Raw genomic sequence first — 26,584 nt, 5'->3', positions numbered from 1 at the left:
AATAATCCTGCAAAAGAAAAAACCTTCAAAAAAAACCTTCAAGGGTCACTGAGCAAGTACATCTATCTATCTATCTCTATCTCTATATATCTATATCTGTATCTCTATACATCTATATATATATCTATGTATGTAGGGGCCCCGGTGCATTGCTTTGCCCGGGGGCCCATAATGTTGTTAAGATGGCCCTGGTAATAGATATATCAGGCTTTTCTCATCCTGTCTCCTCATCAGGGTAACATGACAATTAAACATAATTTTCCTTCTGTTCATTTTTCACCTCTAATGAACCAGTCAGCTATATGTAACCTGTGTCTGTCATCTTACTATGCCTCTCATCTGCATATAGAACTCCCAGCCCGTTGGTTTAAACATCTAATTTACTTTATAAATGAAATGCACTGATTGTCATTGACTACATGATAAACTAAAAAAATCCATACTAAAAAAAACAAACTATAATGAACACCCCATTTTTGGTGGCGTCACGCTAAACTGTCCCACTAGTTTGGCGGCGAAAATGCATTTTAAACAACATTTCAAGGCGTTGGGTCTATAAGTGTGCTTCACTTTCACTGACTCTGTTTCCATAATGTACCACCTTTATAAAACAAGTGATGTCACACAAGTGGCGGGATCATGGCTCACACAATCAGTCAGGGATTTCATCTACAGAACAGTGGCCACAGGTGGCTGCATGGAAAAGGTGATTTATTTCCAGTGAATAAACAAAATCACTAAACCCACACTATAATGTTTGAAGTAAAGTAAATGTACCGCCACAAGTCCTATATATATATATTTGTGTGCAGTCCTATTCCAGAAAATTGCAGCCATTTGGGTCAATAATTTACTTTCTGGAGTATTAGACAGTGCTGACACAGAATTCCCACCTACAGACAGACTGTTTCACCCTTATTGGGACTCCTCATTGCTGGATAGGGTTTCCTTTATATTGATATAAAACATCAAGGTTGTGAGCTTGCAAATTTTTAGCTGATTATTACTATAAGAGGAACAGCCTTTTACTATATTCTAGAAAGCTGAAAGCATTTTAATTGATATTTTTATACTGCTGATCTATGTAAACTATGGTTCAGCGATTGCCTTACATTCAGTTCAGCTACTTTTGGTGCTAGTAACGTGTCATGTGACCTGAGCGCTAGCAATGCACTAAACCCGATCATTGCTGTTTCTCGATGTCAGGTGCCGCTGCTATTGGTGGAGCGTTTACAGAAAAGATATTGAAATCTATGGCTGCCTTCAATCAACGACCAATTGTATTCGCACTGAGCAACCCAACCAGCAAGGCAGAGTGTACGGCGGAGCAGTGTTACCAGCTGACCGAGGTAAACCGTCCCGTCCTCCCTTACTATAAGCAGCTGGAGAAATACCTGATATCCTGGGACCAGCTACAAAGTTATACTTTCCATTGTAAACTATGACATGATAACACATCGTCCTGTGTGGTATTACCACAAGGGCACCATGACTCGCAAACGTGTTTTTAGTGACATTCCAACTTTAAGACGGTAAAACTTGGTCTGTGTTAGGATTTTGCAGGATTTATTAGATAAATATCTAGTTTCTCTCATGTTTATGCATTGTACGTGAAGAAGTTGTTTCTCTTACCTGAGGTTTCACAATCGGTAACGTATTCTCGGACCCGGCGAGTTGTCCTCTTGGTAACGCTTGTCTCCTCTCCTCCAGGGTCGCGGGATTTTTGCCAGTGGAAGCCCATTCTCTAAGGTGACGCTTCCAAACAATCAGACCTTCTACCCTGGTCAGGGAAATAACGCCTATGTGTTCCCAGGGGTGGCCCTGGGGGTGATTGCATGTGGCATCCGACATATATCGGAAGATATTTTCCTTACCACAGCAGAGGTAAGTAGTTCTGTTTTCTTATTCCACATTTCTCTATATTAGGGCGGATGCCAGTGGCATGATATACATTATAATACTCATCTCCAGTTTAGTTGCCACATTGCTAAAGGCAATGGGAGGGGTGTTACATGGATATATATATATATAGGATTAGCACATTAGACGTTGCCATTTTGCTGGTATATTTACCTACCACTGAGGGGCGCTGTCCCATTGTTGTGCATTTATATTTTATTTAACTACCATGAAGCAGTGTGGTAATACTGACTTGCCCATACTCCAATGGTTTACGCAGCATTTACAGTGAAATATAGAGAAAATCCAACCAATTTATAAGCCTGGTATATTTTCCATCTAATGGGCAACTGTTGCCCACACTCAGCAGAGGCGGCCATTTTGTGTATCTGCAGTATTCATTAGTACCCCAGTGATGTCACTTGTTTACGATGAATGTGATAGGCTGATTTCTGATGAATAGTGACAAAATGGCCGTCGGTACTGTGTGTAGGTGACAGGGGCTGTGGAAGCGGAGATGGTAAAACTGCCTATGCCTGTCGTACCGCTCACATAATCACAGGGACACTTTATCTAGAACATTCCTTGATACAGAGCTGATCTCATGTCGTCTTAGGCCATCGCTGAAGAGGTGACGTCCGAGCACCTGGCAGAGGGCAGATTGTATCCCCCACTCAGCACCATCAGAGAGGTGTCCCTCAAAATCGCTGTCAAGGTGAGTTGTGTACCCCCGGATTATATAATGCACATTGCTGTGAGATGTAATACATCCAGACACCATATACAATGCCTCCCACTGCGTGTCGCTGCTGTCGCCCCTTATGTCTCTGCCATCTGTTAGAGTTAGTTACTAAGCTCCTGTGCCGAGAGCCCAGTGCCAACATCGGGATGTCATAGCTCATATCCTCCACCTAAGAAGCATGTAATTAAAGGGTAATTCCACCCAAAACTGGAAATTCCAGGCAAGTTGTGTATTTCCCCCCAATATTCTGAAAAGTTGTGTAGCCCCAAAAATGATATTTTGGGCGCCCACTCTGGCCCCCAAAGCGTTCGTAACCCGGGCTCTGGCTCTCAGGATATCAGACGGCCCTTGTAGTCCTGTGTGCGCTGCTGCTGGCAGGGTGTGGTTTGTCGGTGGACAATGAGCTGCTGCCCATTTAAAAAGACAAACCACTGCCTGTGGGAGGGAAGAGCATGTAGGGAGTCAGAAGACCCGCCATGTATACTGAATGCTTTAACCCAGGTAAATAAGCTTTGGATTCCAAGGTTTACGTAAAGATACTATCTAATATGTTGTACAGAGAGCAGGTTTCCTCCCTCTAATTTGTTTAATTCTGTAGTATATGATTGGTTGTGAGTCAGAGAAGTTGGCACATGATTGGTGGCTTTGGCTCCCAATCACACACCACACTCTCCAGCCCAAACCAGAAATTAAACTACAATAAGAACCAAAATATACGTGTCAAGTGGTAGTTGCGACAGCGTTGTGTTACTATTTGTCACTACTGCCCACTTCTTGTTGCTGTATTGCTTTGAACAATATTTCCTGATACATTAACACAGCCCTTGTTTTACAAGGGCATGGTACATTCTTTACAAACATGGCACATTCCGTTCTTCATAACATGGATCGTTCCTTAACTGAATTTGAGCATTATGGTTGCTAGTAAAAACAATAGGCAGATCTTATAGGTTCAATGCAGGTTAAAATTGACCCTACTATTGGGCTAGGACTTGGGAAGCGGTGGGTCAGCACAGGCCCCCTCTGACACCCTTCCCATAGGTTCAGTGCATAGCAAACCTAGTGCCCACAAAGAGCCAGGAGCAAGGAAATGGGAAGGGGGTTATCAAACTAACTCCCTACATTTTAGAGATCAGGAGCTAAACTACATTGTAATAATTAACGTTTTCGCTGGAGGTTTCCTGGATCAAAACCACCTTTTGCATCCTTACGGTGGCCCAATGTAATGTATTGTGACTAACTCAGCTTGTGTTACTCATTGCTGTCTTTTGTTGCTTTAGATCGTTGACTATGCTTACTCGAATAATTTGGCTTCGTGGTATCCAGAACCTCAGGACAAGTTGTCGTTTGTTAAATCCCTGGTCTACAGCCCAGACTACGATTCCTTCACCATCGACAACTACCAGTGGCCCGAGCACGCTATGCAGATACAAGACGTGTAACTGGTCTCCGTCGTGTGGATTGTACAGTTGCTCTGCTAAACACTCCAGGGTTGTCAGCGAACACAAAGAAACTAATTCGTACAAAAGCTTCCTCGTGTTCGATTGCAACAATCCATACTCCGTAAAGCAGATGCGACCTGAATTAATAATAATGTAACGCAAGCAGTACGTAGCCTGGCCAAGCATAAGACTCTGCTCCACCGTGGTCTTCTGTAAGCAGTAATTTAAAGTGTTTTACCCATAGAAAATAATAATAATGCTGATGATAGTAGAGACATAATAGTGGGGCTACGCCAGTATTTCTGAGAATGCGGCCTAATTAGTTACCAGAAGCCAGTGGCATCGCCGAGGCACAAAGTAATGTCACTAGTTCCTCGTGAACTGAAAGGCGTCTATCTCCAAATTATTGCTCCAGCCAACAAAGTGTTTCATGTCTGGCGTCACTGGTTTAGAATTAATAACCTCCATTCTTACGAGTATTGGACCAACCAATCTTGTTGTGTGTAGACAACCGCTACTCTCTAACTCACAGAAAATTGTGAAAACCCCTTTTTCGCTTCAACTGTGTTCCTCATCCCATAAAAGTTTGAGAACCACTGAATTATACCATAGAACATAATAATATTGTTACCGCATACCTCACCTGACATCCTCCATACTGATACCAAATGTAGCTCTGGGCATTCTATAATTACATGAATTGTATGACTCTGTTTCTAGTTCCAGATTTTCACTCAGTATTAACTGTTTTCTCTTTCTGCCTTTTTTTAAGCTTTTCTGCTTCGTTAGATTTTATAATAGGCACCACAGGTGAGATAACGGAGAGAAATTCAGCGGCTAGGTCGCTATTGGTAGTGTAACTGGTATTCCATAACGTCTTGTCACCAGACCATCAATATAAACATCTGTAGCTGTAGGACGCACATTCAGGTCTAGGTAACGTTTTATCAGCCAGTTTCACCTGTACGGCAGATTAGGGAAACCTTCAGGAACAATCTTTTTCATTTGGCTTTGTCTGTAAGCATAGGTAAAACTCACCATACTCAGGAAGCTCTTAGCGGTTGTCAAGTGAATGGAACAGGCGCGATAACCGGCCAATGCAGCGATGTCCTTCACACTGATCCTGGCAGAAAAACCTTGAGAAGTTGAAAGCACCTGCGGAGGTGATTAGTTTCCAAACAGAAGGGTTGTTCTTGTTGGGGATGGAGGTTATGTGGAAAATATGTCCTACAGTACTTTAAAAGATAATTCCACCTTTTATTTTGAAAATGTTCCTTCCCTTACCCCCCCAAAGCTGAGTTCTATGTCTGCCAGGCCTCAGGTCCTCCTCGCTACGCCACTTCACGACTATGATGTTTGAGCTCCAAGCGTTAACAACTATTGTGCAGTGATCATTGCTGTGCTGTAATGACGAGAGCAGAAGCCAACACAGAACCCAGCCTATACTATATAAATGCATGGGCCCCACAAACACAAAAGAGGGGGTTACTCTGTAATTAAAGTATAAGGAAAGAAGGGGGTGAGGGGTTACTTTTTAATATAAAGGTGAATTTACTCTTCAAGTGCACAACGATGAGTCCAGAAACTTTTCAGACTTTTAATATCCTCTGTTCCTGGACACTAAAATCAGATTGTGAGCTGTAGGCAGGAACTGTGCCTGAAATATCTTGTATACATGGTAGTAAAATGATACGCGCTACATACAACAGTAAGAATGACTTTACTAGCTGTGATGTCTGTAAGATGTAAATGTTTATTTTGGAATCTGCTGCTGAATCCGGCAATCCCCTTTATATCTTTACATTTCGCTGTCTTGTGATGGTTATACTATATATGCACTGACTGTCAGGCGACTGAATGTTTCTATTATAGCAGGACCACCAGGAAACTTTTATACTTGTATCTCCTTTTAAAAATATATCCGCTTGTTTTAAATCATATTCTGTACAGTGTTCTTAAGCTGTAAAATGTTGCTAATTGGATGCCTTGTTCATGTGTAATCTGCTCACGGCTCTGATACATTTACATGATCTGTAACCTTGTTACTGTGTCGTGTGTTTATATAAATAATAAATTCCTGGTAAAAATCCTTTCTGACATTATACACAGGGCCTGATTACTTGTAGGTTACCTGTAGTGCTGCAGCTTTATAAGCAGATCCCCCCAACAACAAAAAAATCAAGCCTTACTTTCTGTCACTAGGTGGAACCCACAACATTACTTAGAATAAAACCAATTCATAGGTAACCATCATGTCAAGAGAAGACATTTCATGAATAATACTTCAGCACACAAAATAGCTGCTCCGACTGTGGGCTTGACTCGTTAAGGAGAGCAAAACATTAAAAAGGAGTAACTTTGCACCTGGGCAAAACCATGCTGCATTGGAGGGGGAGGTAAATTTAAAATGTAGGGACAAATTTATAGTTGGGGTAGGGCATGTCCTAGATCAACTTTAAATTTCAGTGTGAAAATAAAGCTGTCAAGTATTTGTGTGCTGGATGAAAAAGGCCAATATTTAACTTATGTGCAAAATAATAAACTAATTTGCACCCCTTGTATTGTACCATGGTTTGTCCCGGAGAACATTAACTCTGTTTTTTTGTCTTACTTTTCTTAATGACTCAAGCCCTGTATGTGCATTTAAAGGTGATCACCTACACAGCGGAGGAAGCCATCATCATCATCATCATCATCACCATGTATTTATATAGCGCCACTAATTCCGCAGCGCTGTACAGAGAACTCATTCACATCAGTCTCTGCCCCATTGGGGCTTACAGTCTAAATTCCCTAACATACACACAGAGAGACAGGCAGACAGACTAGGGTCAATTTGTTAGCAGCCAATTAACCTCCCAGTATGTTTTTGGAGTGTGGGAGGAAACCGGAGCACCCAGAGGAAACCCACGCATTTTGGGGCTCGGCTTATATTCCTAAGACTGTAGCTTAGCCATTCATTAGGAACCAACTGGTGATTACCTCTGTCTCATTAACATTAGTCAACAGTGCCTGAGTGATATCACTGGCTACTAGCAAACTGATTGGCTGCCTACTGGTTCAGCCCACAAAATGGACAATTCTACAATGTACAGGTTAGAGGTCTGCTTTAAGGTCGTATGGAATGTAAAAGAAGGAAAATAACTCTTCTATCTTACGTTGCTCTCATTCAAGCCTGCCTAACCTGTGACTCTCCAAATGTGAAACTACAAGCCCCAGCATGCTTTGCCAGGAGATAACTAACCAATAGCTGGCAGGGAATGCTGGGAGCAGTAGTTTCACAACACCTAAGGAACCAGGTCTGATCTAGTTAAATAAACTCTATAGCTAAGACATAACGCAACAGTGCTTTAGAATGGAAGCTAGTAATTGTGTGTTAATGAGGAAGCAGGGGAAAATTAAAACACAAAGTTCTGTGCATATTTAACAATCCTTTATTAGAATTTATTCATATGACAATGATCGTTTAAAGCTACTAATCGAATTTCAAAACAATTTCCCTTTCAGAGGATTAAACAGTCTTCAGAACCTCCGTACATCCCCAGCATTAATTCTGCAGACCCAATTAATTGAACTTACTGCTGGCAGAACTACAGCAGAGATAGAGGTAGGACGTCTTATAACTCAGCATAATTATTATGTAGACATGTTCTTTGTAGATAACAACTATTAGTACAGAAGGTACAGACAACATCAGATGTAATCACCAGGACTGCGGCACGTGCTCACACCATCAGCCGAGCCCCCGGGATGTATCTGGTCTCACGCCACACGTTGCTCTCTCCGCAGTTTGACGTACGTCTCTTACACTGGAAGCAACGATGATACTTCTCAAACTGATCTAAGAGGAGGTGACTGCCGGCCCTGGGGGAAAATAGATCACAGATTACACAAATGGCCTAATTACCGAGGATTAACCATTTATAAGAGCGAATTGGGGAACTAGCCTCATGATTTAGACCTTTATATTTACTTTTCATAGATTTTCCTTTATAAAAGGTGTGACTGGATCACTTATAAATTACTTATGGTATAAATTTATTAAAAGGAAATAGCGCAGGGCGCTTTTTTATACAATTGCCAATGCACTTATTTTTTATATTGTGTATATTTTGATATAGGAAATCTTTTTATTTCTGAGACCAGGGGAGAAAATTATTTTTTTCTGTTTTAACCTTGTTAGAAGAAATGCCTTATTTCTGCTGTATATATTTGATACAATAAGCCTTTGTTTAGAAAGTCTTTTGTATATCTTGGTTTGCAACTTTTCTTGGGGAAGTCTTTTCTTTGGAGGAAATGTGTATTCTGCAACTGTTGGAAGAAAGCACCCATGATAATCTCATGTTGATTAGACCTTTTGATGTGAGTGTCCAATACCCCTTAAGGAAAAGGAAGGGGTAATTAGACTTGCTGGCAGATGTCCACTGTGTCCAAATTAAGATGCAGGAAATCACAACAAGGTTTTAGGATATCACAGATAAGTGTAAATATTGTTAGCTTTGCATTGCATGTAAATCCATGATTGGGTAAACAAATTGCATCCTGATTCTAAAAATAGCCAGTGAGGCTGTGTCTAAACCTGTATAAAAAGAGAGCCCTTGTAAGCTGAAATGTATCATTCTGACGTTCCATCTGACCTGACCACTGGTACCTTTAATCGGCGGAACTGTCCTTGTCAGGACACTTGAGCGAAGTAAACATCACTCTCTGCTTCAAGACCCTGTTTGACAACTTCTTCAATATTGCTGTAATCCTGTGAGGTTTGGATCCAGCTCTACAGTACCACCGCTCTGCCGCTACCCAGCAGCTGGCCAGTGTGATAGGCCAGAGGGGGTCCATCCACAGCACCCTGATCCATAGTAAGCGGTCAGCTGTACCAGCACGGGAGTACACTAGCAGTGACAGTTATCCAGAAGGAACGTGGTTCTGGATACCATAAAGGAGTCAGTGGTGACAGCAGGCTCCTCCTAGATGTTTTTACGTGTTTGTTCTGATGAATCAACATTCCATAGTAAAAGAGAATAAAGAACATTTATACATCCTAAATAAGAGTTAAAAAAAAGTTTTAAAAACATACAAAATGGTATAATTACGTTATTGTATAGTTTTATTATTATATAGTTCTATCATTGTATAGTTAGTTCTATTATTATATGTTTTTATTGTATAGTTAGTTCTAATATATAGTTCTATTATTGTATAGTTAGTTCTATTATTATTATATAGTTCTATTATTGTATAGTTAGTTCTATTATTATTATATAGTTCTATTATTGTATAGTTAGTTCTATTATTATATGTTTTTATTGTAGTTAGTTCTAATATATAGTTCTATTATTGTATAGTTAGTTCTATTATTATTATATAGTTCTATTATTGTATAGTTAGTTCTATTATTATTATATAGTTCTATTATTGTATAGTTAGTTCTATTATTATTATATAGTTCTATTATTGTATAGTTAGTTCTATTATTATATAGTTCTATTATTGTAGTTAGTTCTATTATTATATAGTTCTATTATTGTATAGTTAGTTCTATTATTGTATAGTTAGTTCTATTATTATATAGTTCTATTATTATATAGTTCTATTATTGTATAGTTAGTTCTATTATTGTATAGTTAGTTCTATTATTATTTAGTTTTATTATTACATAGTTCTATTATTATATCGTTTTATTATTACATAGTTCTATTATTGTAGAGTTAGTTATATTATATAGTTCTATTATTGTATTGTTCTGTTATTATATAGTTCTATTATTGTATTGTTAGTTCTGTTATTATATAGTTCTATTATTGTAGTTAGTTCTATTATATAGTTCTATTATTGTATAGTTAGTTCTATTATTATATAGTTCTATTATTGTAGTTAGTTCTATTATTATATAGTTCTATTATTATATAGTTCTATTATTGTATAGTTAGTTCTATTATTATATAGTTCTATTATTATATAGTTCTATTATTATATAGTTCTATTATTGTATAGTTCTATTATTGTATAGTTCTATTATTGTATAGTTTTATTATTACATAGTTCTATTATTGAGAAGTTAGTTCTATTAATAGTTCTATTATTGAAGAGCTAGTTCTGTTATATAGTTCTAATATTGTATAGTTAGTTCTGTTATATAGTTCTATTATTGTAGAGTTGTTCCATATGACATTTTTAACAGCTTTTGAGATTCCTCCATATCTCTAGAATGTCACGGAGCATCCCAGATGTGGACATACTGGCTTTTGGCGCTGGCTAACCTGGGGTGCGGGTCTAATAGAAACCCCAGTTTTCACCAAAGACCCCTACAAGAGAGTGAAGGACTTGGCCGCAGGTAGCGCACCACATTCGGAGCTGCAGCCAACTTCTGGCTCACGTGTAAATAGCGACACCTTCTCGCTAATTAGACACATTGTCTATGTCACCTGTCCACGTGCTTCAGACGGTACATTCCTGCCCAGCAACTGCCCGCTGCGTTCTTAAGATATCAGGTCTACTTAAGTGACTCCGCCCTTTTACCAGTGCCTGAGTCACAGGATCTGTGTCTTACTGGTCCCGAGCTCCTCCACCAGCTCCTGGCTTGTTGGTTGCTGCCTGCCCCTGACCTCGTCCGTCACCTACCAAGACTACCTGGGGGCTGGGGCGCCAAGCACTGTCGGATTCACATGATTGGTGGCATTAATATCGCCAATCAACTTCTGAGTCGGGTAACAACAATCATCATACTCCAAGCATTGCCTAAGTGCACTGGAACATACAGCAAACCCCTCACCCTAATGTTGTACCAATACCCCATTAATTTGACAGATGGAAGACAAGTTGTGACATCATCTGCCATCAATGTGGTCATGCAGACCTCAGTGCTGAACAAGATCACATTTCTGTAACCAAATTGTACAGCACCAATAATAAAGCAGTCTGATCAGACAACAAGATCACATGAGGCCCAGTTAGTATGATTGGCTGATTACTACACAAACATACAGATTGTGCAGATCAGCAGAGTTGCTATATAGACACAACCAATCAATATCTGATCATTCCCAATCAGATTTTGATTGGAGCTGCTTGACCTTTTGACCACAGATGCATATAATTATATTACATTGGTCAGATTGTGCCATGTGATGGCTTTGTGTGGCTGCATAATACTGGAGTTGGAGCAGTTTTTGCAGTGATGGCTACACACACAGAGAAGATGTGACCGGACTTACTTAATGAACCGTTCCTCGTTGTGCTCTCTGCGTCTCTTCATTTCCAAGCTCTTTGCCCAGTCGTCCTGTAACCCCTTCTGTAATCTGTGAATCTTCTCAAACTGCACTGTTCTATCCTGCAGTAACCTGTACATATGTCATGAGAAGAAGATTGCAACCACAACATGCAAAGAAAAGATCCCTTATCCTGTAACTTAGTGCGACACGTTTGTTTTAGCTCCTTATCCCTATCTTTTCCACTTTTATGTCCCTTTGTATTAGCCATTGACTAAGGACATCAGTTGAAAGACTAGCCTCTGGTGTGATTAGATTAAGTAAATATAAGGTGTTCCTAATTAAGGGCGTTAAGGTGGAGTCATTGTGGAAGATTCAATTCAGCGCAATGTGCTTCCGAAACAGCGGATATAGATCGACGCAGTGTTGAGGCTCAAATCTCCGGTCATGTCCCAGTTACCTAGAAAAATGAGCGGAGATTCCTTACTGTAATTGGATGAAATGTATGCGTCCGAGCATTGAGGAGAATTGGATCTCCATTGAATCACATATAGAATTGAATGCAGGTATCGAACATCTCTAGTTACAATAAAACTATGTTTTCTGCTCTTATTGTGACATTTTTAGCTGCTATTTTTATACTTTGCACTAATAAGCCCTTTACATGACACATCAATTGTGCCGTTTAAGCTTAAATGTGCTGCACTTCTATTGACAGACCCTGAAGAGTTTGGGGTTGGTGTAGATCGTGTCCAACGCAGGACAGGGGCTCTGGGTCATGCCATTTGTCTAGCAGTACTGTGCGGTCCGTAAGATAAATGTGTCCGCTGAGACAATGACATCTACAGCACAATGGAGCCACAGGTTTTCCCAATATGCCTTAACCTCAGTACTAGACCTTAGTAAGACGTTCTGCAGATCTCTATGTGGGGTGACTTCAGTACACTAAACCCAGGTGATTGTTGCTCCGCTTGAAAGTGATACTTGATGGGCTTAGTCATTATACACATTTTATCAATGACTGTTTTTGTATATTAAACATGTCTCCCTGTACACAACATTTTGCTGTTGTATTTCCCATATTCCACTTGTAGTCGCCCGGGGTGAATTCATTAACTGCTAAAAAATACATTTAACTTTAATGGTTTCATTTTGCCCAGGTTACTTCAACTACAAAATAAGTGTGAAAATAAGGACGAGCTTCCCAGTGTATTCCTGGTGAAACGCGTTAGGCTCCAAGGAATACTTTTAAGTGTTTCACAATTGGAGTTTTATCGAGTAGAATTTGCTTTTTTTTTCATATGTGAAATCTGTTTTATTCATGTCAGTAATCCTATTACGGTAGATAGACGATAGATCGATAGTGATTGAATATTGACGTACTGTTCTTTAGAGCGTTGTAACATGTCCGCTTCCTTCCTCTGCTGGACCAGGTCGTTCAGTATGACCAGGCGCTCGTGGTCTGCTGAGACCTGTAACTGGTGCTTGCACACCTCCTGGGCCCGCCTCTTCCTCTCCGCCAGTTTCTCATTGGTCATGTCGTTCCTCCCAAACATCGGCTCTGTACCTTCAGCGTCAGGAGCCAGCGCCAAACTCGGCTTAATCTTCATCTGCGGCAATAGCGGTAATACGATTATGTCGCTTCTTACGGAAACATTTATGTCAATATTTACATTCTGAATCCTACTTTCATTATCTATATACATGTTTCACGGTTCTGTAGCTTCGGCTATAAATCGGCTTCTTCCAGGACATACTGATGGCCAATCGCTTTTACAAATACACACAGTGATTAGTATAGAATGAAAAGATGATACATTAAAACAAAAAATGTACTTGCACGAGAAGAGCAACTTTATGATCAGATTACAAAGTTAGAAAAATGATATGATAATTATATGCATTTGGCAATCATACTGGCAGAAACAGCTGGTGAGGGCCAATGTCTACACGTCTGCCCTGTTACCACATCTCCATACAAATTAATTACCGAAACATTATTGTCTACATGTGTACTGAGGCATGCAGTTTATATATTATCAGACAGCTTGCTAGCACTTATAGTTAAATTGATCACTGCAGGACATCTCAGATAGACGATCTAAAGTGACATTACCATGAACAAGCAATTTATTTTGAAAACAATACATTTTGTACAGTAGTATTGGCTGCCGGCAGGAGTGAGGATAACAGTGTCCGACCGACACAGACGCTGGATCCCCACAACGCAGGGAAGTAATATTTTGCATTTGTGATTTATTATTGCACTCCACCCAAAACGTAATAATCCCTTGACCGCAACAGTTAAATGGCTTCTCTCATTCATATCAATAAATGTTCTGATTAAAGACTGACATGTCATTTGTAGAAACATTAAATATAATAAGATAATATGTTTTCTCTTTAGTTACCTGGGTGTCCAGGGCGTTCTTATAGGAGACCATTTGTTCAGTCTTCTCTCTTAAATATTTAGCCTTCTGGGCAGCCAATCTGGATAACAAGATAGAAAGAGAACAGATGACTGGTCATTAATGAGTTAGCATTGGTGCCCACAAATGCTGCATGATCTGAGTATCTATTATCCTCAATGTCCCCAATTAATAACATGATTAGTGAATGATTATGGTTCAAATTTTCTGCAGCTTTATTGTTCTAGATTGTCCTAACAGCTAACGGTGGACTAATACAAATCAGCAAATAGCTTTGATTTGTCTGTTGCAACTCAGACTAATATAAGAGAGGTCTTAATCAGTTCCTGCAAATTTACACTTTTTGACATCTTAGTAAATGTCATTATTATTAAATGATCAAACAGTGGTCATCAGAAAGCGTATATGTTTTTATTGTGAAATTTTTATAATAAATACAGGCTTTCTGAATCTAGTAATGTCTTGGAGTGGACATACCGCCATCTAGTGGTGAGTTGAAGTAAATACATGAAAATGTTGCTATAGTCAAACTATATAGTCCGATTGTAGGATCAATATTACTCCATAATGTATTTTGAAAATGTTGTCCAATGCTTAAAGACAAGCCTCTTAAATAACTGCTGTAAAAAGCAATAAACTTATAACAAAAATGTGAAAATCTTTTAATCTCAAACCACGGGCACCTGTAAGCTATAAACGTCAGCCAGGACAGGTGTAAGGGGTCAGTGACAAGATTCCATTGTGAAGCTGTGCGTAGCGGGAGTTTAGATCACTGTCAATAATATATACGTACTCTTCCGCAAGCTGAACTTGTTCCAGACGGCCCAGAAAGTCCTGGTCTTGTTTCTCCCTCACTTCCTTCCCTCGTCTGTCCGCCATCTGCTTAGTCAGCGACTGGTAGAATTGCTCTTGTTTTAGTAATGATGGAGGGGTGAGTGGTCGTCTCTGGAAGATGTAAGATTTCTGGACAGAAAAGCACATGTACATTTTACTGAGAATAGGAGAGAAGCAGAAGCCTTAATAATGTTACAGATCAGTTCTGAGAATGTAGCTATGAAAGTTATTGTCCTAGGCTTTTACTGGCAGCAAGTCTGACATGCATAGGAAAATTGTTCCCCCGTAATCAGACCCTCATCCCAAATACTCTCTAACGAGCTCCTGAAGTCGTTAAATAAATGTATCATAAAGAGAAACTTGTATTTTAGGTTTAATGTTCTACGTCGAAACCCTTTGAGCAGTGATGCAGACGATAGGGAAACGCTACTCTCTGATCACTAGTACATTGTGCAAAATGAATTCTGTCCATGCACGTCCTACACGTATATGTATAATAGGATGGGCTTAGTACGTTCCAATTCTGCATTTGTAGCCGCACTTTGATCAATGTCACAAACATCTCCAAATGTACAAAAGTGAACGTAATACAGTCCCAGAGTCCCTCACTCTCATGGATAACTGAAGACATAAATGAAACTATAGTGAGAAGTGATTTAGGAGAAAACTTAATATAAATGAATAAAGAGAGGTCCTATAGTGTCAGTATGGTGGCTGCATTTTCTGGACTAGACGCAGATAATTTTATGGTGAGTTTCCAAAGACCGCAACATTATCGTGCACCATGTAATGTGTTTTAGCGGACCAGTAGGCGCACCATCACATAAAGAAGCATTGCAGGTTTGCCGTTTATACATTAATCTTATTGTTGCTTTAAGTGCACCAATTGGAGGCAGCCACTTTGTAGCCATTTACTAGGACCTAGTGTCCTTATTGAGGCATACAATGACAGCAGCTATTTTGCAGACTGGATAATAGTCATGTGACATTACGGGTTCTTAGAGGCTTAGAGCACTAGGAGGCTGCACCCTTGTGAGTATTGGTCCCCACCGGCAGACTGACAAAACCTGGCAGAATGTTGTGTTCTCACATAGAACTCGGTGCTTCTAACATTCCGCTGGTTCCTGGTGGCCTCCGCCACGCCCCTGTTGTATAATGCGTCTTTCTGTCTCTGTTCTCGATTCGCCTGAGACGCCAACTGTGGAAAAAGGGAAAGTGATACAAATCATGAGAGCTGGAAGAACTAGTGTGGATCAATGTAGAAATGAACTACAATATGGGACATTAATATAATCTGTATTACAGGAATAATTGTCATACCTCTTCCTGCTAACTGTAAGGGTAGCCACATATGTGGAATAAAGCTTTTAAAAGCTGCGGGCAGGGCTCCTCCAATCAATGCATGATCAAGCCCCAAGTTTTATTTCAAGATCTGGACATTACCCTTGGACATTGGTCTGACTTCACATAATTACATTTTTTCCAAATGTTTCCACCATCTTTGGATTTTTCCTGATTACCTGATACTGCCATCACATATTGCTTCATCTCTCTTCTATCCCAATGTCTGAGACGCAGCCAGCATTTTCCATGCACATCTGTCCATCTCTTTAGGAATGCATGTCTCTCTGTTAGATTGATAGAGCCACTGATACTGACACATTTCCAGCACGTGGGCAGGCGCACGCTTGCCGAGTCATTTCCTCAGGTTAAGAGACTTAGGGCTAGATTTACTAAGCTGCGGGTTTGAAAAAGTGGAGATGTTGCCTATAGCAACCAATCAGATTCTAGCTGTCATTTTGTAGACGGTACTAAATAAATGAAAGCTAGAATCTGATTGGTTGCTATAGGCAACATCCCCACTTTTGCAAACCCGCAGCTTAGTAAATCTAGCCCTAAGTCTTTGTGCACAGTGCCTGAGCCACAGGTCACCTAAATGATAGTCCTCGCAGTCTGTGACCATTCATTACGCTGTCCCATTATTTCCCCAGCTTGCCTTTTTAACTATGTTTATTTTCTAATTGGCTGGACCTCCACCTGTTTCTGCTGACTGCCCTGACCCGTCCTTGCACTGACCCCTGGCCTGTCTCTGCTCTGACCCTTGACCTGTCCCTGCCCATGTTCTGTGCTCTGATGCTATAATTGCCCTGTACTATCTAAGCTGTTATATTGCCTTGTGCTGTCCAGTGTCAGCTGCTGCCTGCTGGGGTAACCTGGGAGCTGTGACCTGTGGGTACCCTGTGCTGAATCCTACTACTTCCTTGTGGGTGTCCTTGGTGAACACCGAGGTGTCCATTTAACTCCTTGCCTCAGGTGAACCTGCGCAAGCTACTAACAGCAACGCTGGTCTACGTCCATTACAACTGTGTTTATAAAGGGGGTTGGAAGTCTCACTCTCTAGGTTGGTAGAATAAACACAATGTAACCTTCCCCATGTGCGTACGTCTGTATAATACCTGATACTTGTGTATGGCCTCCTGGTCTCTCATTTGCTGGTATTGCTGCAATACTCGTTCCTCCTCCTTCTCCTGCAGTTTCCTCTCCTCCGTAAAATACACGGGGGTGTTCTTCTGGGCTCGCTGCAGGCACAGGTAGCACAATTCCTAACGTACAACACAGATGGTTTCAATGAGCCGCACATAAGAACAAGGGCCCTAAAATTACCCTTGATCAATATAAACCTCTTCCACCTAAAAAATAAACCCTAAAAAACACTCAATATATCACGGAGATGGGTCAAATCCTGGTTCAGAGGCTTCCTGCTAAGTTCAACAATTCATCAATCATTAAAGGCTTCATATATCAAATGTATTCATTTCAATCTCAGTGGCAACGCCTTGCACAATTTATTACATCCTAAAGCAGCTATTGTGGGTGCTGAGTTGTGGCGGTTATGGGGCCTAGAGGTCAGATGGGCCTGGCAACACTGGGTTGTCCCAACTCCGAGGCCCACGCTCTCTCTGACAACCCCACTACCTGCTGATGCCCGCGCTCTACTCTCAAAAGAGCAGAGACCTTTTTTTAGTTAACGTACCAGTCTGGCCCCTAACCAAATTTTGCCATGGGGACCAGCGATGCGCTGTATTGTCCTGAGGACACAAGATGTTGCCAGCACAGGAGATTGGCATGGCCCAGTCACTATAGACCATGATGCATGGTCACAAACCCAGAGACTTATGGTGGGACAGTAGGACTTGGCAGATCTCCAAGTGTCCTCCAAGTGTCCTCACTGTTTCCGAATGTGCACCTACCTACTGAGGAAGGCAGACATTGTGTGGGCTGAACAAATGCAAGGCCTGTAAATTAATCATACTTGCCTACCTTAAAACCTTCCAGGTGGGGGGGGGGGGGGGGGGGGTGGTGTTCAAGTGAAAAGAATAGGGGGGGCGTGACTCCGCAAATTGTGTTATTTTGACTCTGCAATGAAATGCTTTGTGTGTCTCATCGCAACGCAATGGGGACAAAATGGTAAAACGCGTCATTGAGGCCACAGATGGGGAGAAAGGCCGGCTCTCCACGGGGTCTGGGAGATCCACCTAGGAGAGTAGGCAAGTATGACTAGTAGGCTAGTGACTTCACTGAAGTATGTGCCATTTTATTCCACTAGTTTCTAGGGAATGAATAGGGGGCAGTCTCAGGAAAATTGATAAAGGCCACAAAAGTGCGCCCCCTCCATGCACCCTGTGTCTCAGCAGGTACACTGTAGTCTGTTACAGAAATACTTCTTGCACTTGTCAGCTGCTCAGTCTGTACCCCGCGGTGTGGACACACCTACTATGCACTTCTACAACCTTATATGCATCTTTACCCAAGACAAGTAAGTCAGCATGGGGTCTATTTCTTAGGATACTGCAGTGACAATCACTATGCAAATCACAGCGATGCATATTGAAACACCGCTGTCATTTACCATGCTGGAGGTGCTCTGGGGGGCGGAAATGCCTCCTCCTCCATGAACTCTTTTTATTATTTACCTAACACTGGCGGTGAATGGAGGAAGTGCTATACACATGTGCAGAACACTTCCACGGGCGAGGGTTCCAGCATAGCCGGAGAGACTTCAGCGGGATGCCACTAAAAAGACCATTCTGCTTTTCAAATTGGATAACTACACAGTCCCTATATTGATATGAATATACTGCATGTAAAATGGGTTATGGCAGGGGAAATCTATGATTTCTCCTACTTTGAACCCTTGATAAATTATGTGCTAACCATTTAATAGAGAAAACTACTGTTTTCTCCAGTTTTATGGCTGATCACACCTTAGTAAATAGACCCCCATGTTACTAGGGAGATAATGATAAATGCATGTAGATGAAGGTACACTTTAAACCAGGCCTGTCCAACCTGCGGCCCTCCAGGTGTTGTGAAACTACAAGTCCCAGCATGCTTTGCCAATAGACAACCAGTTGATAGCTGGAAGGGCATGCTGGGACTTGTAGTTTCACAAACACCTGGAGGCCCGCAGGTTGGACAGGCCTGCTTTAAACTGTGTTTCTGCCAATTAATCCTGGATATTAGAGAGGCAGCATAATAGAAAACCATATTAATATAACCTGCTGGTATCATTACTTTGTACAGCTTGGGAAAGGTTTTGTGTAGAATCTGCTCCATCTGCTGGTGAGATTTAAGACATGCATCAAAACATCAATAAACAGATCTTATAGGTCAGTGTTGGCTAACCTGTGACACTCCAGGTGTTGTGAAACTACAAGTCCCAGCATACCATTCTAGCAATAAGCTGCTATATATTGGCAAAGCATGCTGGGATTTGTAGTTTCACAACACCTGGAGTGTCACAGTTTAGCCAACACTGTTATAGGTCAATTGTGTCTGTGATGGGTAAAAAAGTTTATATATTTCAATGGTCATATCGGGGTGTACCTAGCTAAATGCAGGCCAGGAGCAGGAAATATAGGTAAAGTCATGCAACAAAAAGCATAATTATACATTGAGAACCTGACTTATTTTGCTAATTAAAAGATAGCCTAAAGAAAAAAAAATATCCATCCTCCCTGGCTAACTAAGGACAGACTCTGGAGGGACAGGTAACAAGCATCATCATCATCATTTATTTATATAGCGCCAACATATTCCGTAGCGCTTTACAATTGGGGACAAACACAGTAAACTAATAAACAAACTGGGTAAAGCAGACAAAGAGGTGAGAAGGCCCTGCTCGCAAGCTTACAATCTATGGGACAATGGGAGATTGACACATGAGGTTAAGTCTACATTTTGCATTTTGGCCCAGCCAGACTGCATCCTAATTAGTCTGTTTTTCACACTATTCAATGTGGCCAGCATGCTAATGAGGAGCAAGGAAACTGACAGAAAGGGACCAATGACTGCTCAGTATGAATAATTACCATACTGAGTACTCTTCCTATTAGTGAACCATTGGTACACAGAGGTTATTTTTCTTCTTTGGGAAATTTATCAGCATGTAGTTGATGAAAAGTTCTGTCTAACATTGTCGAAGTCGTATAATTGGATGAAGGAAAGTATATTGGTTAATATTGTTTTACCGTGCGATTGCGATCAGTACGCACGTAACACGTGGCACGGCGCGATCACGCGGTAAAATACGCACACACTTGCACTCTCATATTTAGTTATTTAGATATTTCATATAATAATGGTTCCTTTCCACAATGTTTTATGAGCAGATGGTATTTAATTTATAGATATATATAAAGGTTATATGTACACTTTAGTGTTATTTAAAGTTCAGGTTACAGGAAACATGTCATGTTTAGTATCATTTTAATCCCCTATTCATCAGCAGTTGTCTGGTTTATTCGCCGAAGTGATCGCAAATTGCATACTCTAGTTAGCGATGTTAGGGAAATAAATATCTAAAGCGATACTGACTGTAATATGTAAATAGACTAGCTTAAACTGGTTTCTGGGCGGGAGAATCATCTGGAATGTTGACCCTCACCCTTGGAGGGGGTTGTTTGAACTAGCCTATGACCTGCATTACACTGGACCCTACTGAAGCCTGGACCTATAGAAGCAAGCCACGTCATCTGCATTGTTCCCTCTGTAACACTGAATGTATATAATACAGCTCTAGCTGGTATTAGCCCAGTCTTCTCTGACCACAGTATTCTGAAGTGAAGTACTGTAAGCTGGTACCAGTGGGAGCGCAGCTTAGCGAGCGCGGTATGTATGTATCTTCTTGGTATTGGCTGTACTGTATTATAATTATGTATTGAACTGCTAAATTTTGCATCTGCTAAAATAAATTACTTTGTGCTTTGGAAACACAACACAATCGCTTAGACGATGCTTATTTTGAAAACGATAAAATTATTTTAATTACAAAGGAAATACAGGGTTAGTGTGCTACTAACATCTAAAGCATATTGTAACCTTTCTTGGTGCCCCAAATCTGACTACTGCTCTGTTAGATGTAATTTACCTCTTTACCCACCAAACATGGGCAGACACAGTAACACTATAATACATATACTCTGATTACCAGACAGGTTAATATTAGTAACAACCAATTATTTATTAGTAGAAATACAATGCAGTTCATATTAAGCTGATATGTGTATGCTGTATAAAGCTTGTCCGTGCAGGTATCGTATGCCGGTATGTGGTCTGTTGTCCGCTGCACAATAAGTTCACAAAGGAATGTACACAGTGTGGTTTATAGCAATCACTTATACACACCAGGCTGCTCCCATGAACTAAATGGAACATTCTTTAATGTAGTGAAAATATGCTGGGTGCCCGTGATTAGGAATGTACCAGACCACACACAGTGATAAACCACCTATGCTGAAAAGCCATAAACAGGTGTGGTTCAACATCTGGGCCCTCCTCAACCTCCCAAAATAAAGAATACAGTCTCCACCCACCTAAACTAGAACAGAATAAAGCTCTATCAAGAAAAATTCTATATAACATTAATTGTGATACTCTTACCAATGAAAAGGTTATTTATAATGTAACAGCGATAACATTGTCTGATCAGTGAAGTATTAAGTACCTCTGGCCATAAAGGGGTAAAAGACCTTTGGATTAGGGCTCTAAGCCCTGAAATGATATGTGAACCTTCTGAAAAGTCCATCTAGGATTCCTGCCATCTCCTGCTAACATATAAAACATATAACTAGTGTCTCGTGGACAAGACTTTGGGATATAATCTTCTTACCTATTGATAGGCTAATTAGAGTTTATAACACCTTGGAGCAATTTCCCTGCCCTTGACCGGAATTAAGTAAGAAGTTAATAAAGGATTTGTATTATATCTGTTTTATCGGTATCTCAGACTGATAATACAAGACGACTATAATAATAACAATGTATAAATATGATGATGGAACACATCTCCATGTCTAGGTACCTGTCCTGCACGACAGTGATCCAGGCACGCGGGCGGTGATCTGATCGGGACACTCGCTTGGTTGACTTCAAGTGATGATCCCATTCTGAAAATTGATGAAGAACAAGTAAACTCATAGTTCAATTTGATGTCTGATAAAATGTCAGTGATAATAATGAGGAAGAGATTTCCCCGAATGAATGAAACCCTACAGGGAATTCTCTCCTCGCCTTTGTTGATGAACGGCAGTAACCTTCCAGTAGACCATGCCTGGCACCTGATCAGTTATATATATATATTTAGCTTGCAGAGTCATTTCTTCATCTCAGGATCTTGTGTAGAACCATCTAGGGTGATAGACATTGTGCCCACCCTCAGAAGAGACTTATGTGAGGCTGAGCTGCTGCCAGTCACCTCTAAATTGCCCCTAGGCAATGCCCAAATGGCCCTTGGAGTATGGTAGCTAGTGTTATATATGTTTGGTAGAACACTACTTGAATAAAACAAGAGTAACCCACATCTGAGAGATACTCTTTTCAAATGTTCGTAGTCAATCAATCAAATCAGCGTGAACCAAGATGTGCCTGGAACCCTTTAAGAAGCCGAGGACAGAGGAGAACCAAGGAAAGAAACTTGGTCAGGGTCAGATAACCCAATTCTGGCCATACACACGATGCGGTACTACAGCTTATGAGGACCCAAATTCCGATGAGTGATAATAACCTCATCATAATGGAATGGATCGTTATCTTGTATGTTGGAAAATACAGCTGGAAGATGTCTACAGATAACCTATATTGTCCTGTGTGTGGTCCTCTTCTGAGACACCATAAGGTCCTAGACATTCTGGAAGAGATCTGGCTGCCTGGCTCGAGGAGCTGAACATCCGGATCGTGTACATATTGGACCTCTACGTGTGTGGCCAAATTGGACAATGATGTTGGACAGCATTATGTGTGAAAATGGTTTATTCACAAGGGTACATATAGGTGAATGGAGCCCAGTGGAAGATCTCTGTTGTCAGGAAGCAGCACACTGAGTACAGCATATCTGTCACCAGCCAGGCACCCCCAGGTCTCAGGTAGTCAGTGGGGGTCCATGGTAGACACTTGGTAAGGGCAGGTACAATAGAAGCCCTCTACTGATCTATGGGTGTGGGAGAAGGTCAAGAGGGTAGTCAGAAGAGTAACCTAGGCCCAATGTCCGGCCAATGTCTACAGCTGGTAAGTTCCCATCATTTTACTTAACAGTTTGGCCACTAGAGGCACTGTTCCATCCTAGCTAAGCTCACATATGATAATAAATGCACACGTTAATAAATTAAAATATTCAGACAAATAACCATTGCCATGCAGCTGGTACCATATAATATGGGATGTACCGTGCACGGGCTTATTTTTTCTCTGGTTTTGTCTCAAAATATTGCCTTACTGTCATAGCAGCTGTCCATCAAGCGTATTTAAGGCACATTTGGGTGTGGCTCACAAGCCAGCCCTTGCTAGATGTAAACCCCTATACCTGGGAGGTGAGTGCATCTGCTTTTAACTGCATTTTAATGGTGTTTAAAGCATATAGGTCAGTGTACATATAATGAGGTGCCCTTGACACTGGGATGCAGGCTTAAATGTTTTGATCAAAATATGAACTAATACCTTATGTTTTCATGTGTCTAGATACACATAGATATGTAGTGTAAAGGATAAGTGCTGACAACGGTCTTTTTGTTTTGCATACATATATGGGCATTTATATTTCCACGCAGCTGGTACCATATAATATGGGATATATCGAGCGCGGGCTTATTTTTTCTCTGGTTTTGTCTCAAAATAAGCATAGCTGTACAAAAAAAAATCCTCCAATCTTTGATATTTATATAAAGAAAATAAACTACTTATCAACAATGTATACTTTCCATTGAAAGATGTAAATACCTACCAAAGTGTTGGAGATTTATCCACAGAGTAGCACAGTATGATTAGTCCTACGGCTCTGTAATACATTGGGTAGCAATGGATGGGAGGAAACCTATTATTGGAGCAAGCAGTTAGGGATCAGTGGTTACCTGTGTGAGTCGAGGCATGGGAGAGGTAGCAATAGGAGAGGATTATTCAGGATAGGCGCAGAGCCCGGCTTCTATTTCACAGTGTGAGGAGACCCTATGACCGACACCAAACCATCCAGAGTCCTTAATCTCCCCCTTCTCACCTCCGTATGCACAATGTCTTACTGATACCTGATACTTGTGAATACAACTAAGATTGTCCACTGAAACATTTAACATCATTAAGGGAACATTTGTCATTGTTGTTCTTTTGTTGGAATTCATTATTGATGAGCCTGACAAGAATGAATATAGGAACATGCTCTTAATAGAGTGTAAGGGCCTGTTATTACCAACACAAGAACATGGAGAGGGTTCACGGTTATCCTGTTTCAGAGTGAAAATAAACCTAAATATTTTGGGATGTTGTAGAGGAAGGTGTATTGCATGATTTGCACTATGCTTGAATTTTACAACATCTCTATTTACTCAAGAAACCCTTTAGCAGTTGTTCAGTGCACACTGTGATATTTCTGTAAATATCCATCCCACATCTGAAGACCACGAGGGTCATTTACGCCCTTAAAGAAAATGAGAGCCTGCAATTCTTTTTAATTTGAGCATGTGTGTTAATTGCCGCCCATGTGAAGGAGCTCTACTACACCCCGGTCTTAGAAAATATCCGCATAATAGGGGGGTGCACCCACGTTTGGCTGATACTCTCAACAATGGACCTGGTGGAAGCAGTAAAGACATCATTAGAAAGACCTAGTGACATCCCATTGACTACAGAGGGACGGTGTTGGGCTTCTGTCACCTCTGACTGCAGAACTGAAGCTCTTTTTTACTGGAAGAAAAGGGCTCTACCCCGACCCGTAAACAGTATTTTCTCTGCACATTCGTAATTGATCCTTACTGACTGAGACACAAGTCCTGTTTCAGTGTGATAAAGGGTGTACGCCCTCTCACTTAGCAGAGAAATCCTGTGTACATGAACCCTCTCCACCCTTTTTCTCAAAATTACATTTTTGCATTTTGGTGAAAAATACTCAATCATCATCATCATCATTTATTTATATAGAGCCACTAATTCCGCAGCGCTGTACAGAGAACTCATTCACATCAGCCCCTGCCCCATTTGAGCTTACAGTCTAAATTCCCTAATATAGGCACACACTCACACACAGACAGAGAGGGAGACAGACAGACAGAGAGGGAGACAGACAGAGAGGGAGAGACTAGGGTCAATTTTGATAGCAGCCAATTAACCTACCAGTATGTTTTTGGAGTGTGGGAGGAAACCGGAGCACCCGGAGGAAACCCACGCAAAATACAGGGAGAACATACAAACTCCACACAGGTAAGGCCATGGTCGGGAATCGAACTCATGATCCCAGTGCTGTGAGGCAGAAGTGCTAACCACTAGGCCACTGTGCTGCCCAATGGTCTAATCCATTTACCCAAGTTCTCTTATTGGCCAATAGATGTGAAGTTAAATACTTTTGTTACTAATCTGGGCGGGCTCTGAAGATGAGCTGCTGACTTTCCATAAAAACTTCAACAAATTTCACCTAACCATTAGACTCATTCTTAACTACTCACAATCTCAGATACATTTCCTGGATATGACCCTATACAATAAAAACATTACTATACAACATCAGTCTATCATAAACCTACAGGCTGCCCAGCATATCTGAGATGGAACAGCTTTCACCCAGGACACATACAGAAGTCCATCACTTACAGCCAAGCTCTGAGATACATTCGGATTTGTTCAGACAGTGAAGACAGAAAACAACACCTGCTATCAATGAGGAATACATCCTACAACAAGAATACCATCCAATAGTTATATATGAACAGATCCACAGAGCCACAAGGAGTAGCCTCCTGGATTACAAACAGAAGGAGGTTAACAGCAGGGCGCCCCTAGTGGTCACTTACAATCCCCACATGAACATTTTGGGGAAAATTGCTGCTGACCTTCAACCCATATTTCAGAAAGACAATAGACTGAAGGAAATATTCCCAGATGTACCTCTCCTTTCATACAAACAGCCTCCACATTTAATAAATCTCCTCATTAGAAGTGCCCTCTCATCACCATCAGAGACTGGCACCTTCCCTTGCAAAAACAAAAAATGCAAAACCTGCACCAATGTCCTACCAACAAACACAGTCCACATACCCAACACACAACGGGACTATAAAATCACTGACACATTCTCATGTACATCTTCCAATGTGGTGTACATGATACAGTGTACAAGGTGTCCTGAGGGAATTTACATTGGGAAGACCAAGCAGTAACTGCAATCCAGGATGAATCTACACAGACACACAATAAACAAGTCTCTGGACACCCCCGTGAGTAAACACCTCTCTGGACCAGGACACAGTACGACAGATTTAAAAGTCTTAATACTAAAAGGTCTTTTTAAAAATGACGGGGGGAGAAAAATATGGGAATTCAAACTGATAAGAACATTCCAGTCATTAACTCAAGGGCTCAATCTAACGGCTGGATTTATGACCCACTACATGGACACACTTCACACCCCACAGCAGTGAGACTCCAGATCTCTGAACTCCTAGGACTTTTACTCTTCCATCCGTAACGAAAACATTTGTTTTATTACTTTAG

The 26,584-nt window shown here is 40.9% G+C and overlaps 2 protein-coding genes across 3 annotated transcripts in view; one reads left to right on the top strand and one right to left on the bottom strand.

The window, feature by feature from the left end:
* ME3 (malic enzyme 3) overlaps positions 1–6,185 on the top strand; it is a 151,409-nt gene extending 145,224 nt beyond the window's left edge. For both annotated transcript variants that reach the window (XM_075198691.1, XM_075198690.1), the window contains exons 12-15: positions 1,207–1,349; positions 1,711–1,884; positions 2,516–2,614; positions 3,922–6,185. In XM_075198691.1, the coding sequence (XP_075054792.1) occupies positions 1,207–1,349; positions 1,711–1,884; positions 2,516–2,614; positions 3,922–4,083 (578 nt within the window). In that variant the 3' untranslated portion in view covers positions 4,084–6,185. The remainder of the gene's footprint in view (positions 1–1,206; positions 1,350–1,710; positions 1,885–2,515; positions 2,615–3,921) is intronic.
* Positions 6,186–7,500: 1,315 nt separating this feature from the next.
* CCDC81 (coiled-coil domain containing 81) overlaps positions 7,501–26,584 on the bottom strand; it is a 38,502-nt gene continuing 19,418 nt past the window's right edge. The window contains exons 9-16 of the mRNA XM_075198689.1: positions 21,918–22,002; positions 17,011–17,157; positions 15,645–15,752; positions 14,514–14,683; positions 13,703–13,781; positions 12,675–12,901; positions 11,298–11,423; positions 7,501–7,947 (exon numbers count right to left, since the gene is read on the bottom strand). Coding sequence (XP_075054790.1) covers positions 7,809–7,947; positions 11,298–11,423; positions 12,675–12,901; positions 13,703–13,781; positions 14,514–14,683; positions 15,645–15,752; positions 17,011–17,157; positions 21,918–22,002 — 1,081 coding nt within the window. The 3' untranslated portion in view covers positions 7,501–7,808. The remainder of the gene's footprint in view (positions 7,948–11,297; positions 11,424–12,674; positions 12,902–13,702; positions 13,782–14,513; positions 14,684–15,644; positions 15,753–17,010; positions 17,158–21,917; positions 22,003–26,584) is intronic.

Source organism: Mixophyes fleayi, chromosome 2 (genome assembly GCF_038048845.1).
Source record: "Mixophyes fleayi isolate aMixFle1 chromosome 2, aMixFle1.hap1, whole genome shotgun sequence".
Taxonomy (NCBI): Eukaryota; Metazoa; Chordata; class Amphibia; order Anura; family Limnodynastidae; genus Mixophyes; species Mixophyes fleayi.
The sequence above is the reverse complement of the archived record's forward strand: the minus strand, read 5'-3'. Positions and strand labels throughout refer to the sequence as shown.